At 40.9% G+C, this 18,673-nt stretch overlaps 3 protein-coding genes and 1 long non-coding RNA gene across 5 annotated transcripts in view; 1 reads left to right on the plus strand and 3 right to left on the minus strand.

The window, feature by feature from the left end:
- The window catches only part of LOC109826035, a 12,931-nt gene extending 11,157 nt beyond the window's left edge, over positions 1 to 1,774 (minus strand). The window contains exon 1 of the long non-coding RNA XR_002243174.1: positions 1,703 to 1,774. This is a non-coding gene — a long non-coding RNA (uncharacterized LOC109826035). The remainder of the gene's footprint in view (positions 1 to 1,702) is intronic.
- Positions 3,608 to 5,488, plus strand: LOC109826408 (pentatricopeptide repeat-containing protein DOT4, chloroplastic-like). The gene has a single exon (XM_020393441.1). It carries the CDS (start codon positions 3,608 to 3,610, stop codon positions 5,486 to 5,488), a length of 1,881 nt encoding a protein of 626 aa, XP_020249030.1.
- On the minus strand, positions 6,346 to 15,231 carry LOC109825887 (calnexin homolog 1-like). Of its 2 annotated transcripts, none has more exons than XM_020392798.1 (6): positions 15,088 to 15,231; positions 14,911 to 14,980; positions 7,724 to 8,853; positions 7,560 to 7,631; positions 6,848 to 6,967; positions 6,346 to 6,766 (listed from the first exon to the last, which is right to left on the minus strand). In XM_020392798.1, exons 1-6 carry the CDS (start codon positions 15,166 to 15,168, stop codon positions 6,635 to 6,637), a joined length of 1,605 nt encoding a protein of 534 aa, XP_020248387.1. In that variant the 5' UTR covers positions 15,169 to 15,231; the 3' UTR covers positions 6,346 to 6,634. The 2 variants fall into 2 exon arrangements, with proteins under 2 accessions (XP_020248387.1, XP_020248385.1); XM_020392796.1 differs by having other exon boundaries at positions 15,079 to 15,231.
- LOC109826409 lies at positions 17,622 to 18,116 on the minus strand. Its single transcript, XM_020393442.1, has one exon. The coding sequence runs from the start codon at positions 18,114 to 18,116 to the stop codon at positions 17,622 to 17,624; it is 495 nt and encodes a 164-aa protein (XP_020249031.1).

An 18,673-nucleotide genomic window follows, 5' to 3' on the forward strand; every position in this document is an offset into this window, starting at 1 on the left:
ATTTTGTTCAAACCAGAAACTTCAGGTGCAACCTAGAGCAACACGAGGAGTTAAATACAACACTAGGGAATTTGGAGAAGAATGTAATTTAAGAATAAGGAAGGCAATACGACATGTACAAATCACAAAACTGTGAGACAAGCTAAAGCGATATAATATGGAGAAAGGAAAGGATAGGCTTCCAAAGAGAACAATGAAGATATAAAGATATAGAAAGTTGAAAGTAATTGTAGCCTCGAAGATCCTGATTGAGGCAATGTTGCCTGATAAAGTGCAGATTTTAAGTAAGACTAGCTTGATACAATGGAAAGGAAACAAAATTTACCAAATCTATTATATTTGATAAATTTGAAAAGATTCATAAAAAATATGTAGTTTCACGGTTCTTGTCCACTTCAATAGCTTGAAACCTCATGCGGAGCATGGGTCAATGACGGGACTACAGAAATAGAAGAAAGTTTTGAAACCCAACTCCCCTAGCACAATAAGGAACTCACTCATTCAAGAACAGAGACATAGCTAACAACCGGCAAACTGTAATTAAAAAAAACATATCCTTTAACACATAACAATAAAGAAGAGGATCATCACCTAAACAGCCTAGTCAATCATGCGTCCTAAAGGTTATGAGATCAATTAAGTAGGTATTGGCTGCCTCCAGTGCCAGCATCCAAGAACCCTCTTATTCAAAGATGGTGGATTGCTTCAAAGTAGTGGGTAAGAACATAGGACCAGAAGGAATCGGTTCTCTATTTACATGAAATCCTGAATGCGTACTTGATGATAGGGACGGATCCAGAATATTTTTCATATAGACATAGACAATTATACATATATATTACTAATTTATGTAGTATGAATTATATAAATAGAAAATTTTTATTCATATTACCATCACAAAGATCTCAAGATTCTCAACGTAACCTCCTGATAACTTTATATTTTAGGTAATGTGGCTACTTGTTGAGAGTTGTTTGATTTGCCAAGTTAAAAGTAACAGATTGTGATTTAGAATAGTTTGAGGGAGCACTAACAAATATTGCACGGGGGTACCTATTAAAATTGGAGGCAAATTGTAATAATTTTACAATGCCCATGGAGGCATGTGCCCCCGAACCACCACCCTACGTCAATCCGTCCATCCTTGATGGTGTTTACAGTATGGGCGGACGCGGAGAGGAAATATCCTCAACAGGAGACATTTACCTGTGAATGACGGCAACGTTAATCTTCATAGCCTCTCCATAAGCATTGACTAAGAAAAATGAACGACAATTACTCTTCTCTCAATTTCTTTTACATGTCATTACTACTGAACTCATTCTGAGTTTGGCCTTCATTAACGAATTTTACCGACATTTCAACTTCCATAGGTACAATTACTTTCCACATCGGTTGTAATTTTGCCGCTAATTTAATGTGAACCAAAAAAACACATCCCGACCCATGAAAAAAATAGAGCTTTATGACAAAAATAAGTTAAGCTTAGTTATTTTTTCCTCCTCCTTAGTCCTTACTATTAAGTTTGCAACAGTGCCTGAGCTCCTCTCATTCATGCTCAATGTTTTTCAGTATCCGCATCGTGAAAGCCCTAGATGTACTAAAAAGATACAAAAAAGTATAACAATTACTAGAAAAATAAGAGGAAAACCCTAGTTTTGCTTTGAAAGGGAAATTTAAGGACAGAAGAGTAACATTTTACCTGAAAACAAAAAAGTTTTCTCTTCTCGATCTTTTGGATCGAACTTCGATCCAAACTCTTTTTTTTGTTTTTTCCTTTCGTGCGCCGCATTTGCCTACTTTGAAACACAGGAAGAGCGGCCGCTGGAATACTTATAGAGAGCAAGTTTCTGCCTTCTGCCAAATACGGCGATTTGGGGGACTAACTATAAAGTATGAAAGAGTTGGGGGACTAAAACGACAATTCCCTTAATGTTTTGAAATTGCTATTTACTGCTTCGAATCTCGGAAGTTCTTTGCTTTGGGAGGAATATTTCATTTAGAACAATTTTTCAAAATCGACCCATTTAGTTTTTTATTTTTCAAAATCGACCGTTTTTTCTTTTATTTATCAAAACCGACCGGATTTCGTGATTAGCAGGTTAATCACTATCCTAAATAGTCGGGGTTGGCAACCCCGACTATTTAGGATAGTGATTAACCTGCTAATCACAAAATCCGGTCTGTTTTGATAAATAAAAGAAAAAACGGTCGATTTTGAAAAATAAAAATCCGAATGAGTCTGTTTTGAAAAATTATTCTTTCATTTACTTAACTTTTACATTTAAGGATTTTCTAGGTATCACTGTGTTTAAGTGATCGAGATCCTCTTCAATTAGATGGCAATTAAGAGCGTTAAATTGAAGGGGCTTCAATTATTCTAATAACGCATCGTTTAGTATGTGAGAATGGATGGAATGAATGTAGGAACATAACTGAAATTGATATGGAAATAGAATGCTCATTCTCATTGTTATGTTTGAGTGCGATTATTGAATTAAGTGAGAATATCTTTAAGAATATCTAGAATTTATTTTATTATTTTTATTCTCACTTAAGTAAGAGCATCAATTCTTTGATAACTCATTGAGAATATCAATTTTCACATTAAGTGAGAATTGAGGAGAAATGGGAATGATGTTTCTAGAATCCAAAAACGCATCATGTTTGGTAAGCATGAATGAAAAGTTAGAATTGCATTCTATTCCCGCTCATTCCCATATAACAAACGAGGCTTAACACTAACAGTGTGTTTTACAAACTACACAAAACTGGGTCAGGACCAGTCCTAACCTAGTTTTGTGCTAAACTAGCCTTCTTTTGGACCCGGTGATTGGTCCAAAAGAAAGCTGGTTTAGTGGCTAATTATAGGCTACAATGAGCCAGCTCTAGCCATCTCATTTGTTAAACAAGAAACTACTTAAAATTAGGTCAGATTCAATCCCTAATTTTATAAGGTTGCCAAACACACCCTAATCCTCGCCCTCTATTTTAACTTCCATGACTGAGATGAAGTAGTGTTGGAATTTCACTATTATAACAACGGTTTTCAGGCTTAAAAATGCAATAAGTGATTTTCAAGACAATATTTGAGAATAAATACTGGGGTAATTGGACTATCTCTACTTACCACCTAATTAAAGAGAATTCAAACTTCTTAGTTAAATTACTCAAATCCAAATTCATCTATGTACACCTGTTTAATCCCAAATTTTAGTTTCTACACCAGTTTAGTTCAACTCATTTCTTTATTATGTTTTTTAAAAAGGATTTTAAGGGGAGAAAAGATTGACTGATGGTAGAATAATCTCAACATGTCTGGTTAACAACTAACCCAACTAATTTGGAAATTTTAATGAAAAGCTGATAGAAGGACTAATATGAAATAGGTAGATTTGAGGGGCTAGATAACAATTTCAATGACATTACTAGTTTCAAACAATTATGTTCAAGGGACCAATATATTTATTTAAAAAAAAAACACACACTGCACACAAAAATGTCAGCGATGGAGAACGCCATTTGTTGATTGAGAAATCCATATCTTTTTTTATTTATTTTTTTATTTTAAACAAAGATTTCAAAGAAATTAAAAAAAATCAAAAAAATGTCCCTCTTCCCTCTTCAATCCTCTTCCCTCCAACCCCAGACCCCTGGAGCCCCCAAACGCAAGCAACCCAAAAACCTCAAACCCCAGCAAACCCCCATTAAAACCCCAACCAGAACCTTCAAATGGAGCTCCCTCCTCCCCTCCAACCCCCTTCAAACCCTCCTCTCCGGCGAACACCCCGACCCCCGCGCACTCCCCCTCATCCTCTCCTCAACCTCACCCCTCTCCTCCCCTCCCTTCCGCTCACAAATCCACTCCCTCGCTCTCAAGCTCAACCTCCTCTCAAACCCCCACCTCCTCTCCTCCCTCGCCCTCTCCTACGGCCCCACCAAGGGCCCCACCCTCCTCTCCCAGTCCCCCGACCCCCGCAACCCCCTCCCGTGGACTCTCCTTCTTTCCAAATCCAATCCCCGCTCCGCCCTCAAGCTGTTCGACAAAATGCTCCAGCTAAACATCGAACTCGACTCCGTAGCTTACATTGTCTTAATGAAGGCTTGCGGGCAATTGGGTTCGCTCCGTGAAGCTAAACGGGTCCACAAGGTTGTTAGGCTTAGTGGGTTATCGGATGTTGTTGTGCATAACGCAATGGTTAAGATGTTCTTGGAGTGCGGGGGTGTTGAGGAGGCGACAAGGGTTTTTGAGGGGATGAGGGTGAAAGATTTGGTTACATGGACGACGATGATTGTTGGGTTTGTGAGGAGCGGGGAGTTTAACGAAGGGCTGAAGCTTTTGAGAGAAATGTGTCGAAAAGAGGGAAGAATTGATGGGTTTTTGGTAACAGGTGTGTTACCCGCTTGTGCTAGGGTTTCTGCACATAAAAATGGGAAGGAAATTCATGCAAAGATCGTGAGACTTTGTTTGGGGATGAATAATAAAGCACCGGCTGTAGAAAATGCATTGATGGATATGTATGTGAAATCAGGGAATATTGAATATGGGAAGAAAATCTTCAAGCGGATGGATTTTAAGGATGCGATTTCTTGGACTGTGATGATATTTGGGTGTAGCTTACACGGAGAAGGAGAGGTTGGAGTCGAGTTGTTCAAAGAAATGAAGAGGAAAGGTGAGGTTTTCGTGGATAGGACTGCATTTGCAGCAGCTCTTCATGCTGCAAATAGTGCTTGTTTGGTTGAAGAGGGCAAAAGTTTGTTCACTTTTTTAAGCAAACCTCAGGTTGAACATTATGCTTTGATGGCCGGCCTTCTATCTCGTGGAGGATACTTCATCGAAGCACGTGCATTTATTGAAGAGCACAAACTCACAAATTGTTCACCTGTGCTTAAAGCAGTGGTTGATGGGTGTAGAATCCATAGAAACATCAGGATGGGCAAGAGAATTATTGAGCAATTAACTGAATTAGAACCTTTAAATGCCGATAACTATGTTATGCTATCCAACTTACATGCAAATGAAAAGCTGGAAATGGCAAAGGAAATAAAGGAAACAATTCAAGACATGGGTTTAAAGACAAAGAAAGCCTACAGCTGGATTGAGATTAGGAGCAAGGTTCATGCATTTGGTACCGGAGATGTGTCTCACCCTAGATCAGAGGCAATATATTGGGAATTAGAAAGATTGATGAAGACAATGAGAGAAGAAGAGGGGTATGTTGCTAGAGAAGACTATAGTTTTCACGACGTTGATGAGGAGAGGGAGTGTATTGCTTGTGGACATAGCGAGATGTTGGCGATTGGTTTAGGATTGATCTCGCAGAGGAGTGGAGTTTTGAGAGTGACGAAGAATCTTCGGGTTTGTAGGAATTGCCATGATTCAGCAAAGTTGATCTCTAGAATTGTTGGCAGGAAGATTATCTTGAAGGATCCTGAGAGATTTCACCATTTCAAGGGTGGTGTTTGTTCTTGCAGAGATATATGGTAATGGGATGGATCTTGTTAATGTAGGAGGTGAAAAAAAAAAAGAAATCTATAGAGAGCCTTCTACAGAATATCATATAAAGCAGGAGATGTGACCTTTGGGATATTAGTGCAGTCGATATCAGTCAAGTCACCCGTCTATTAGTGCAATCATCATCAGTCACAAATACAAATAAAACTATAATGACAGACCGATAGATATTAATGGAATGTGCATTAAGATTCGTGATATGTCAGGTATCATCCTCTTCTTTCTATACATAGCTTTTTTATTTTTATTTTTATTTCCCCCTTCTTCTCATGTAGATGGGCTGTTTCTTTTCAATATTGGCCCACAAGAGTTCTTACCAGGAACCCTGGCTTCTTAATCTAGCGTCTCTTCTCTTATGATTCATGAAGTTGTATAGATCAATGTTTGGTAATGATATTAATTTCCTAAAGATTGAAAAATAGTATGTAGTTAATCCTTGTTTGGTTGCTGACTTTCTATAATGTCACTTGCACCTTGTGGACACAGTAATTAACTAATCTCAATCAACTTATAGAGGCATGTCATCGTCTCTTTGTTTATACATTTGATTTTGTAACTGTTAGATAATTCAGTTTACCAATTATCGGTGGGGGGCAAAATGAAGTAATTCCCCTTGATTTGCTACCAACTTTATAATAGCATACCTATCTCATTAAACAAATTAAGAGTATATTTTCTTTGAGATAGTTAAACTCAAATCCTTAAGAAATGTCTCTGTTGTTCCAAATCATTAGTTTAAGACTTTGCCTGTATAAGGCTTTTCACTGACAAGAAGAGAAGGAGAGTCCAGGATAATCAACACAACCACTGAAATAACATAATAAGCCTCTTTATCTGATTCAAAAAGTTATTAACTAATAATGAATGCCTAAAATTGTAGCAGTCTTCCACAAAACAATTTCTCTTAGTCGACAACGGACCAAGACCAAAGTAGTCAAACCGAGGAAAATTAATCCAAAGAAAAATCAAACTCTAGAGTTCCCTTTTATCTAAGAAAAACTTCGAAATTTCCTAGCAAAGCAAAAATAAAATATAAAAATAAAAAATGTAAAGGACCACATTAGGCTGAACAAAAAAGTTATCAGGTTCTATCTATCTGTGTAAAGTTCTGCTGAACTCCTACGTATTCCTCCTAGTCCTAGGACGCGCTCCTGCAGTATCTTCTTTTTTCATGTCCTCTTCCTTTTCGTTACTATTTCGTGGTTTTTCTTCCATGACTTTGGAACTTTTGCCTTTTGCTGTAACTGGAGCCTGCATGTAAGGAAACACTAGTGTGAGAATACACAAAGGCAAGAAGTTTATGTTAATGTCGAAGGCAAGAAGAGAACTTACTGCACGTTTCTTATTTCCCCCAAAAAGAATGTTGAAGATGACTGTAAACATAACTATCACAATCGACACAAGGATTCCAATTCTTAGGTTTGGTTGCTCCTCACCCTTCTGAATCATTTCCTGTGTCAGAGGAAATTTGATTTGATTAGAAACATATTTAATATAACATTTAGTTGGCTCAAGAAGAATTTTGTGCCGCTCTCTTAAAGGTAGGGCAGCATACCTAAGAAAAATTATTCAAAGATTCCATCAACATCTTCGTCGAATCTCTTTAAAAGTGTTTGTTGATTATCGTACGATCAGATTGATGGGGTGCAGGGAAAAAAAGGTCGTAACATCTATCTCTCAGCATGCAAATTTCATTTATAGAAATACATAAGGGAAAAAAAAGACCTGTCTTAGTTTTGTAAAATATGTCAATATTATAATTTTGTAAAGGCGTATGAGAAATTGACTTATCTGGATTGGTAACCTTAACGATCATGTTCACATACGTGCAGGAGTTTTTTACGTGAGATGTAACATATACGTAGAAGTATAAATTTTGAGTATAAGAAAGTATATCTTTAAAAAGACATAACGTTTTGTTTATTCATGCAAAAGGTATTGATATAGGGAAGATATTTCTATAACAATGTTATGGAAGGATGCATTGTAAAATGCATCAGAGGCAACAGCATGTAACTAGTAGTCTTTCAAATTTAGTACTTACAATGATCTTGGTTCTGTATGGCTCCAGTAAAGGAACATCCGCTACTGCATATAAAGTGTCAAACACCTTCTTCTGCAATTGGCAACAGTTCCGTTAGGAGAAGCTGATGCGAAAACCGAGGAAATCAAATAAATACACACAGCAAATCTAACAGTTAAAGTCACCTGGAAGGTTGAAAGTGCTTTAGAGAGACCATCAGCTGCTTCTTCAGCCTTCTCCTTCTCTTTCTCAGCATCATGCTTCGGCCTCCATGTCTTCTCTCTATACGACTCGGCAATCTTCTCATCACCAGCTATCAATATGTTATCAAACAAGATCCCTTCCTGCATTGTCCAGATTTCGATTCCGATAGCAGCAATAGGCTCAAAATCAGGTTTGTCAAGCTCAAAATAATCAGGATTGGGAATATCCCTCGGCTTCCACAGACCCTTGAAGCTTGGATTATCAATCAAAGGAGCATGCCATTTACCCTTATAAGCTGGATTCCTCTTCATTGGTCTCTTCCACTCGCCGCACCCTGATATTAGAGAACAATTTGGATTCTCAATCTTCGGCGCCTCCCATTCTCCATCCTCTTCATCATCCCAATCTTCTGGCTTAGTTGCTTTAGGATCATCGATTTCCTCTGGCTCGTCATCAAGCCAATCTTCAGGCTTGACAGCCTCCATATCTTCAATCTCCATCGGGGCATCCTCATCCCAGTCATCAGGCTTTACTGCGTTAGGATCCGGAATTCTTGCTCTCTCATCCCAATCCTCAGGTTTCTTCTCATCTGGATCAGGGATTGTCTTAGGAGGCACGAATGGCGGATCAAAATCATCGGCAGTGAGAAAATTGGCCGTCTTTTTTTCCTGGCCATCAATCAAGACGTGAAGGTTGTTATCGGGTTTTAGGACAGCTGTGTAGACATGAGAGAGCTTGTCGGACGGAATAGTTGGTGGGTATTTGAGATGATGCTCGATATAATCCCCGGTTTGGGGGTTCTTGTGCTTGAAGATGAAATGGACTTTGTTTGTAGACCCACATTTATCGGGTCCGAACATGATGGAGTAGGGAGACTCATTGTCAAACTCCTTCGAAGTCCAACCTGCATCTTGAGGTCGGAGATACTTGAGGTAAGCACCTCCGCACTCGAGACCATTCTGAAAACGGGCCTCAAACTGTAGAACAATGGTTTCGTCCTTGAGATTAATCGGCTCATCGAGTTCTTTAACTATCGCATATTTCCTGGCTTTTTCGCTCACAAGGAGCCCATAATCATCATGTCCCTCGCTCTCGGAGTATTTCCAAATACCTGGTATAATAAGTCATTGAAAGAAAAGTAAGTGAAGAGTTAAAAAGAAACAGAGGAAAAACTTTAAAAATATGAATGTAACAGAGACCTAATTTCCTGTTTAAATAGCTCTCCTACCAGGGGATAATCGCCAATTTCTGATGAGATATGACGATGTTTAGATACATGGGAACTAGTGTAGATATTCAAACTTATTGAAAATTGTTGACATATTAGTATTAGTATGGACTTATTTGTAAGTTGTGTAGGGGCCTATATAAAGCCCAAGAGATCTCATAATGAATTAGGGTTTCTATTTCTTCTTGGTATCAGAGACTCCACAAAAAACCCTAACCCTAGCCGCCCCCCACCCCCTCCTTTTCCCCTACACTACTCACACCGACCCCCCCCCCCCTTTGACTAAACCTCCTCTCTGTTCACCGATCAGCCCCCCACCCCCCCGCATTATCCTCTCATGTTCGGACAATCTACAAGAACAACAAACCCACGGACGCTCGCGAATCACCTGCCCAGATCCTACTGCGGCGACCCTCTGCAGTCCAGCCTCCCTGCAGACCCCCCATCCCCGACCAGGCCCCTGCAGATCCCCCAGACCAGCGCCCCTGCCAGATCCGCCGACCGCCCCTGCCCCGCCATCTCCGCCAGCCCATCACGACCCCACTACCAGAGACCGACCCGACACTCTGTCCCACCAACCCCCCCCCTGTTCCGTACCCTTCCAAACACCCTTCGAACCCTAAAACAACCCATGACCCCTACTAGCCGCTGCCACCTCGAACCCCCCCTGTTGCATCCTGTCGAACCTCGAGTTTGGCATGGATTCCCTCGACTCAGTCCTCGAACTGATGACAGGAAGAGTATATATCTCACAGCGATGAGATATATAACTGTTTTTGGTTCTTGTTTCCTCTGAGAAACAAGAATTTGTTTGAGATCCAACTCTTGTTGTGCAGCAGAGGTGTTGCCAAAATTTTTACTGCACACAACAAGGGTCGGAAGAGAAGGTGAACAGGTGGTGGGTCTGAAGCCTATTCGATGGAGGAGATCATCAAGAAGTTGAACCCTGCGGAGGTGTCAACTTTGATGAAGCTAATGAAGTTGTCGGCTGGTGAGAGTGCGACAAAACCATCGAAGAAGTTGGAGCTTCCGACCATCGATCTGAAGCTGGATGGACCTAGTACGTACCTGAGCTGGTCACGGCGGGTGAGATATACCCTTGCAGGGAGGAATCTGGAGGGTTATCTGACAGGAGGGGTGACAGAGCCGGAGGAGGACTCAGAGGGAAGAGATGAGTGGAAGTCCACTCATATGTTGGTGTACATCTGGCTTCTCAACTCGTTGGTCCCGACGATCGCCGCCACGGTGGATGGCATTGAGAAGGTGAAGGACGTCTGGGAGAAGTTGAGGAGGACATATGATGGTGTGGGGAATAACCTGAGGGTATTCCAAATTAAAGGTGAGATCGACGCCACAGTCCAGGGAGAGAGGACTGTACATGAATATGCTACAGAGTTGGAACGTCTGTGGCTGGATTATGATCATTTTCCCCCCGGGCTAGCTGCAAGGACCCGGGATGTAAAGAGCGGGAGGCCTTTCTACAAGAGAGGACTATGGTGTTTCTTAAAGGATTGACATCAGAGTTTGCTCAGCGAATCGCATTGCTGCTAGCTCAGCCGAAGATTCCCACGCTTGAGGAGACTGTCTCTGCTATGATCCAGGAGGAGACTCGTATTCTGCTGCAGGCGGGGACAGGTGGACTTCCTGTGGTGAAGTCAGCACTGGCAGCCTCTAGCAACACTGGATCTAGGGGAGAGACCCGACAGTGTTACAACTGCGGTGCGGTGGGTCATCTAAGACATGCTTGCACCAAGCCATCCAAGGAAGAAGATTCGGGTGGACGTGGACAGTTCGGAGGTCGTGGTCGTGGCCGTGGGGGTCGACGAGGTGGAAGAGGAGCAGAAAATCGGGCGAATCTGACGGTAGCAGAAGAAGAAGAAGCTGAGGTGGTCTTTACAGAGGTGGTCTTTACAGAGGAGGATCGTGCTCTCCTCACGATACTCAGGAAAAAACAACAAAATAGCAGGGGATGGAGATTTGAGGAGTGGGACTGCGGAGCTTCGTTCTTCGCCAGAGGCAACACTGCTACCTATGCTCATCCGACCAAAGGTACTAATGACATACATGGACTCCGATGTGTCTCGTCATGTGACAGGTAATGCTAGTGAGTTCTCATCATATACTCACTTAGCATCGCCTGATAGTATTCAAACAGCTGATGGTACATTTCAGCCGGTGGTTGGTAAGGGTACAGTCGATTGTACTGGTTCTGTAACTTTGTCCAATGTTTTGCATGCTCATTCCTTTCCAGTCAATCTTTTATCCATTAGTTCTATCATCTTCCAACTAAAATGCATTGTTTCTTTTGATATTCCCAAGATGATTTTCCAGGAGAAGGGGACAGGACGGAGACTTGGGACTGGCACATGGCGTAGTGGACTGTGGTATCTGGATCGTGAAGGGCTGGATTCAGCATTGGTGTCAGTCATAGAGGAAGCAGGAGTATGATATAAAATGAGTACTGAAAATGGGTTAATGCTTCATCACCAGCGTTTGGGACACTCATCCTTTAGTGTTTTAGGTAGATTGTATCCTTCTTTATTTGAGAAAGCAAATAAACAGAAACTTGTGTGTGATGCATGTGAGTTTGGAAAGCTTACTAGAAGCTCTTATGTTAGTTCTAGTCATAGAAGTTCTCATGCATTTGACTTGGTACATTCAGATGTTTGGGGGCCTTGTTCCACAAGTTCTATGAATGGATACAAGTATTTTGTTACATTTATTGATTGCTTCTCTCGTGTTACTTGGTTATACCTGATGAAGAATAAGAGTGATGTGTTTGGGTGCTTCCAAAATTTTCATAGGACTGTTCAGACTCAATACGGAGCAGTGGTGAAAGTATTGAGGTCAGATAATGGGACAGAGTATACCAACAGAGCCCTTGAAGAATATTTGTCAGCTCAAGGAATACATCACCAGACAACCTGTCCATACACACCAGCTCAGAATGGGGTAGCGGAAAGGAAGAACAGACATCTTTTAGAGGTTGCTAGAAGCATGATGATCTCTATGAATGTCCCAGAAACATTATGGGGGCAAGCAATATTGACCGCAACAGCATTGATCAACAGAATACCCTCGAGAGTGTTGGATTGGAAGTCTCCGTGTGAGATATTGAAGGGAGATAATGGTGAGATCCTTCCACTCAAAGTGTTTGGCTGTGTGTACTTTGTGAAGGACAACAGACCATCTGTCGGGAAGCTTGCCCCTAGAGCTGTGAAGTGCATCTTTGTGGGATATTCTGCTACTCAGAAGGGATATGTTTGCTGGAGCCCGGTGGAGAAAAGGTTGTTTGTGAGCATGGATGTGCACTTTCGAGAACTCGAGCCATATTACACCCAGAAGGTAACTTCATCCGCTGGTAACTCGCCCAATACTAGAAGTATGAGGCGAGAGGAGGAGAATGGTGAGAGAACGGTGAACAATGTGGAGAAATCCATTTCTGTATCGATTCCTTGGAAGGGAGAATTGGTTGAGGAGGAGCAGGAGAATGACGAAGAAAAGGAAAATGAGACAAGAGGTGTTAGGCCCACTGTTCAGGGGGAGCTACTAACTTATAGTAGGAAGGGCAAGCAAATTGTAAGAACAGTACCTACAGTGCCACTAGTGCTGCCAAGTCTCTTGCCAACGCCTACCCCGACTCCTGAAACACCTACACCACCACCAGTTTCATCCCAAGGTGATAACATTCCTACTGATAACATTCCTCTCCCTACTCCTCCCACACCAATATCAGTACGGAGGACTACTCGTAGTAATGCGGGAAATCCTCCCGATAGATATGGTTGGGATCTTGCCCAATTTGTATCATATTCTAACATCCACCCTGCACATGAGGCATTCATTGCATCATTGGACTCTGTTACTGTACCTAACAATTGGCAGGTTGCTAAGAATGACCCAAAGTGGAAAGCGGCTATGCACGAGGAGCTAGGAGCTCTAGAAAAGAACCGTACTTGGGAGCTAGTAAAACTACCAGAAGGGAAGAGAGCAGTTGGATGCAAGTGGGTCTTCACTGTGAAGCAGAATCCAGATGGGCAAGTTGAGCGCTACAAGGCTCGTCTGGTGGCAAAATGGAATAGTCAGACATATGACATCGATTATGACGAGACCTTTGCACCGGTGGCGAAGATGAGCACTGTTCGGAACTTAATCTCTCTAGCAGTAAATGGTGGATGGAAGCTACACAAACTAGATGTGAAGAATGCATTTCTTCATGGAGATCTAGTGGAGGAGGTATACATGGAGATACCACCAGGATTCGGTACAGATCAGACAGTGGGGAAGGTCTGCAGATTGAAGAAGTCTCTCTATGGATTAAAGCAGTCTCCTCGTGCTTGGTTTGATAGATTCAGGAGGGCTATGATTGGTATGGGGTACCAGCAGATCAGCGCCGACCATACCGTGTTCTTTCGAAGAAGTGGAGGTCACATCACCTTGCTTGCAGTATATGTGGATGATATGATTATTACAGGGGATGATGAGAAGGAGATTGCCCAACTCAAAGTGAGACTGGGTAAGGAATTCGAGGTGAAAGATCTTGGCTTGCTTCGATACTTTCTTAGAATAGAGATAGCTCGAGGAGCGGAGGGGATCGTCCTATCCCAGAGAAAGTATGCACTGGATCTTTTCAAAGAAACATGAATGTTAGGATGCAAACCTGCAACTACACCGATCGACCAGAAGTTTAAGCTGGGTGCTGAAGCTGGAGAACCAGTTGATCGTGACAGATACCAAAGGCTGGTGGGCAGGTTGATCTATCTGTGTCACACACGTCCCGATATTTCTTTTGCAGTGAGCGTGGTGAGTCGCTACATGCATGATCCAAGGAAGGATCATATGGACGCAGTGTACCAGATTCTAAGGTATCTGAAGAATGCCCCCGGAAAAGGGCTAATCTTCAGGAAGAATGAACACATGAGCATTGAGGGCTATTGTGACTCTGATTGGGCTAGCTGTGCTGATGACAGGAGGTCCACCTCAGGATACTGCATCTTTATAGGAGGCAACTTAGTCTCGTGGAAGAGCAAGAAGCAGTCGGTGGTGGCGAGATCGACAGCTGATGCAGAATATAGAGCTATGGCCTTAGGAGTTGCTGAGTTACTATGGTTGAAGAGTATGCTGGTGGAGCTGAAGCTGGATCAAGGAGCTAAGATGAAGTTGTGGTGTGACAACAAGTTAGCCATCGGTATCGCCAACAACCCAGTGCAGCATGATAGAACCAAACACATCGAGATCGATAGGTTCTTCATCAAAGAGAAGTTGGATAGTGGACTACTGGAGCTAAGTCATGTTTCGACTAAGGACCAAGCATCAGATTGTCTGACTAAAGGACTTAGCTCAGTAGATATGATTAGAGGATGTGACAAGATGGGCTTAGTAGATATCTTTCGCCCATCTTGAGGAGGAGTGTTGACATATTAGTATTAGTATGGACTTATTTGTAAGTTGTGTAGGGGCCTATATAAAGCTCAAGAGATCTCATAATGAATTAGAGTTTCTATTTCTTCTAAAATATTAGTCATTCTCATGGCAAATAAACATAAAACCAATTATATGGACTAAAAAACACTACAACATCAGGATGTAACAAAGACCTCCTAGATCATTTTCACTCTTCAAGTTAATCCGAAACTGCGTTTCAAGTAAATCTTTTGAAATTTGTACTTCAAATTATAAATTTGGAGGGTTGATCCATGATTGCAAGATCTTAAACTAATTAAATCCAGGTTTTTATGCCTTACTGGAAAATGGGTGTCACTCTATAGGCTAATCCGGTAATTTAACCTTAAAAGGGGAAAAAAAACACTAATTTAACATGAAACGTTAATTAACTAAAAGCAATTGATCGACTCATGACATGATCTAAACTAAGAGCCAAACAGATTAAAATCTTCGTGGTCTCTGAATCCGAAAGCAACAATTAATGATACATAATACCATTGTAAGCGTCCTTGTTCGACACGATCCATCGCCCCTCGAACGGCTCGTCGAACGGCTCGTAGAAACGCTGCAGTTTTAGAGATCAGTGAAACTCATCACAGATCACACACAACCAAAGATTTCGTAAAGCATCAAAAAGAGTTTTAAGGAGGATCGAACTCTAACGTCAACTACCGGATTCGAGGCCTGCAGCCGGAGCGCGAAGCTCGCCATCAAGGATAGGAGGAGCTTCATCGTGATCCTTCTCCTCTCCATTACTGCAGTAAAGGAGGAAACTAGAGATCAGAAATCCTAGCTTTAGTTCTAATCTTGAGATGAGCTTGAGAGATTTTTGAACGAGTCTTGCTCAGAAAAAAGGAGTGTGCTAATGAGAAGAGCGGGGGGGAGAGAAAAAAGGGCGCCTGCGACTGGGTTCTTTTTGCAAGTGATGCAAGCGGGCCAAGTCAAACAGGCCAATAGGATGCTGACACGTCACCCGGACGGGTGGTGGGCCATGTGTGAGTTGCTGGTTCTGCATGGCTTACGTGTGTCGCAAACCACCCTCCCGCAAAAACTGACCCCTTAACTTTCAAAATATCAGATAAACCCCCCGTGACTTTGGATGATTATTAGATAAACCCCCATGACTTTCAAAATACCAGAAAGGTTCCCTTACGTTTGAGGGTTATATATAAAAAAACCATCCCTAGCATGAAGCACTATTTTCCAAAAACAATTTACCTCTGCATAATATGTATGTATCCACACATGTAAAAATTTGTGGCTACCGACGTTAGGAGTATTTTGATAAAAAGTTAAAGTTTAAGGAGGTTTTCTGATAATTGTTGAACTTAAGGGGGTTTCCTGATATCTTGAAAGTTGTGGGGCGTCATTCGCCCAAAGTTAAGGGGGCTTTTGTGATACTTAGCCTAAGTTTTTTTTTCTTCCTATTTGCATATTTAATTTCCTAAATTTGCATATTTTTCTAAATTAGCCGTTTGAACTTTTAACATGTTAAATGAGAGGATTATAAATACATTGAGAGGATTATAAATACATTGTGGGAGAATGTAGGGAGAAATTAGCAAATAAGCAGATTTGGGAGCTAAATCTGCAAAGAGGATATATTTTGAGGGTATATTGGACAAAATAGCCTTTCCGTTTCAAGAAACATTTGCCGCCAGAAATCGAACGACTTAATTCCCCTGGATCCCCTCTCTTAGCTACTACATAACAAACCTAATTCCCAAATCCAAATCCAAATTCACGGGGGAAAAATCCAAAGGATTTCTTAAAATCTTCGGCTGTTTGTGAGTTTGATCCCAAGCTGTACTTTATGTTGTTGCAAATTTGGTTTTTGTGCGTTAAGAATGTGTTCTTTTGGAGCCGCACACAATGCGTTTGTTGTTTTGCTTCAACTACAGAAATTCGTCTATGCTGAATTCAATGTTAAAAAAAAAAGTAGATTCATCCCGTGATGAAAATAATCGAATTGTTAATATATATGAAAATGAAACAACATTGAAGTAGGACTCATTTGAGACGACTGAATATCGACCTCACTTTGTTGTGTTTTTGGTCGTCGTATTTGTTTGTGGTGAATGCTGTTACTCTTGGATAATGTCATTTAGTCCCTTGTGGAAAATGAATATGTTTTCATGGAAATGTAAACAAAGTGCTTGTTGTTTTGCTTCAACGAGAGAAACCTGTACCTGTTGAGTTCAGTCGTCATCAGTAGATTAATATCTTTCCTGATAATCTAGCATTGATAATATCTCAGGATTTAAGACAAAATTCGAGTTAAAGTTTATTTGAGATGACTGCATGCGCACCTCGTTTTTGGGTTGTTAAAGATGTGATTGGCTATCCTTGTGATATGTACCATGGTTTGTAGTGAATTTTGTTTCTTTTGTATTATGCCATTTTGGGCCGGAAGACCCAATTCTGTAGCCCAGTTCAAGTTGTTAACGTGGTAATTTTTTAGATTATTTAAATTCAATAAACTTTTAAGTGGTGTATGATTTATTTATACACTTACGAGCTTTGTGATTGTATCTCGTCATTGTCCAAGAAATTATTGGAAAATGCTCTCCTCTCTCTCTCTATATATGTGTGTGTGTGTGGGTGTGTGATTTTTAGTTATTTATTTATTTATTTATTTATTTTGCATGTGCTCTCTGGAGCACTGTTCTCTCACTTTTGTGGCAGCTTTGTTTTAATTTTTAACACATTTTTTCAAATGTTTAACTGCAGGTGGAGAAACAGGTCCAAATGCGTGCATGAATGAGGTCAGCTCAATATAATCCTCTTTATTACGTGCTTATGCAATACTTGTCTCTAGTGCTTCGTCATCAATTTGTTTAATATTTCTTTCCTATTACAAACTTATATATTTATGGTATATCTTGCTATGGACATTGTGATGAAAAGATGAGCCCATAGAAATGTCTTAATTAAGAAAAGAAGACAATCTTGTGTTCTGAGAGAAACCAATTCTTATTGTGTTTAACATACATAAAAAAAGGTGGCTGTTACATTAAGCAAAAAACATAATTAATAACAATGAATGATCCATATGATGCATAAACCACTTAATTCAGAAGAGTGTCCACAGTCTCTGAGACTACTTCTCCGGCATCCCGCATGATGCTATATATATCTTGATTCCTAATATATAAGAGGAGAATTATCAAACGGGTCGGTCTGATCGATGTCCGACCTCCTTTTGCCTAAGTACTTCTCTCCAGCATCTCTTGATACCTCTTGAAGGACTCCTGTTTCTGAATTTTTATTTGCCTGTGAAACCTTCTTATGAACAAATCAGCAGCTTTGTCGATCTCGTTCTTAAGGCTCAGGTCTGACCCATCCCCTGGAGAACTAATAAATTCAGTAACTGATATTGTGCCCCTCTCCAACCGATCACCATCTTCCTCCTCCGATTCCAGAATCGAGTCTGTGGTAGTATAGGGGTAGTCCTCCTCCTCTTCTTCTTCCGCGTACTTCACCAGTTCAGTGTGTGTGGATTTGTACGCCGGCACAACAGCCTTTTTGTAGTCCTTCGACTTGTCATCGACCTTGACCGCATGAACTTTTTGCAAGAAAACACTCGTTAGCACCTTCTTCTCATGAAGAAGCTTCAAGAGCGTTAGCCGGGTCTTTATGGCGTTGGTTTTGCTCCTCATTGCCATCGTCTTGGCTTTTGCTATTGCTATGACAAGAGACATTACTTGCTTTAGGCTCTTCATCTTTGGGAGAAATTGATCAGTTGGTAGTAGGTGACTAGTGAAGTAACTGAGTACCGAAGAAAGAGGGATGTTTTTGTTTAATGGGGTGGAGAATTTCTCAGTAGATAAGCAGATGAACAAGTAATTTTTGGCATGGAGATTAAAAGGAGGAGTTTGAAGGGTACTTATAGATGAGAAGAGAGGGTGGTTTCATTTGTGCCCATAACAATTCATTGCATGGTTTGGGCACTAAGGAAAGGTGAAATAGTGGGAGGGAAAGCTGTTACAGGGAAAAAGCAAAAGGAACTGTGGCAATAGGAAAGACCAAGATATCTGATTAGGTATCAAGGACATTTTGGTACATTATGGTGTTCAATTTGGTCCTTTAATTTAGGCCTTGGATTTTTTTTTTGGTTTGGTTTTAGTTGGATTCATTCTCAGAGCTGGTTGACAGTTGTGATGCACACTGTTATGAAATCTGAGTAAGTGGTTGTTTAGGAGTGAAAGATAACTAGTGAAAGATGGCTGACACATCATTATATTTTGAATTTTCCCAC

The sequence above is a fragment of the Asparagus officinalis genome, chromosome 10, assembly GCF_001876935.1.
Source record: "Asparagus officinalis chromosome 10, Aspof.V1, whole genome shotgun sequence".
Classification (NCBI taxonomy): domain Eukaryota; kingdom Viridiplantae; phylum Streptophyta; class Magnoliopsida; order Asparagales; family Asparagaceae; genus Asparagus; species Asparagus officinalis.

Coding starts and splice junctions, on each gene's coding strand:
- LOC109826408 (XM_020393441.1), top strand. CDS start 3,608: ATGTCCCTCTTCCCTCTTCAATCCTCTTCCCTCCAACCCCAGACCCCT.
- LOC109825887 (XM_020392796.1), bottom strand. CDS start 15,168: ATGGAGAGGAGAAGGATCACGATGAAGCTCCTCCTATCCTTGATGGCG. Junction 7,632..7,723: donor AAGCACTTTCAACCTTCCAG/GTGACTTTAACT, acceptor TGCCAATTGCAG/AAGAAGGTGTTTGACACTTT. Junction 6,767..6,847: donor GGGGAAATAAGAAACGTGCA/GTAAGTTCTCTT, acceptor CCTTACATGCAG/GCTCCAGTTACAGCAAAAGG.
- LOC109826409 (XM_020393442.1), bottom strand. CDS start 18,116: ATGTCTCTTGTCATAGCAATAGCAAAAGCCAAGACGATGGCAATGAGG.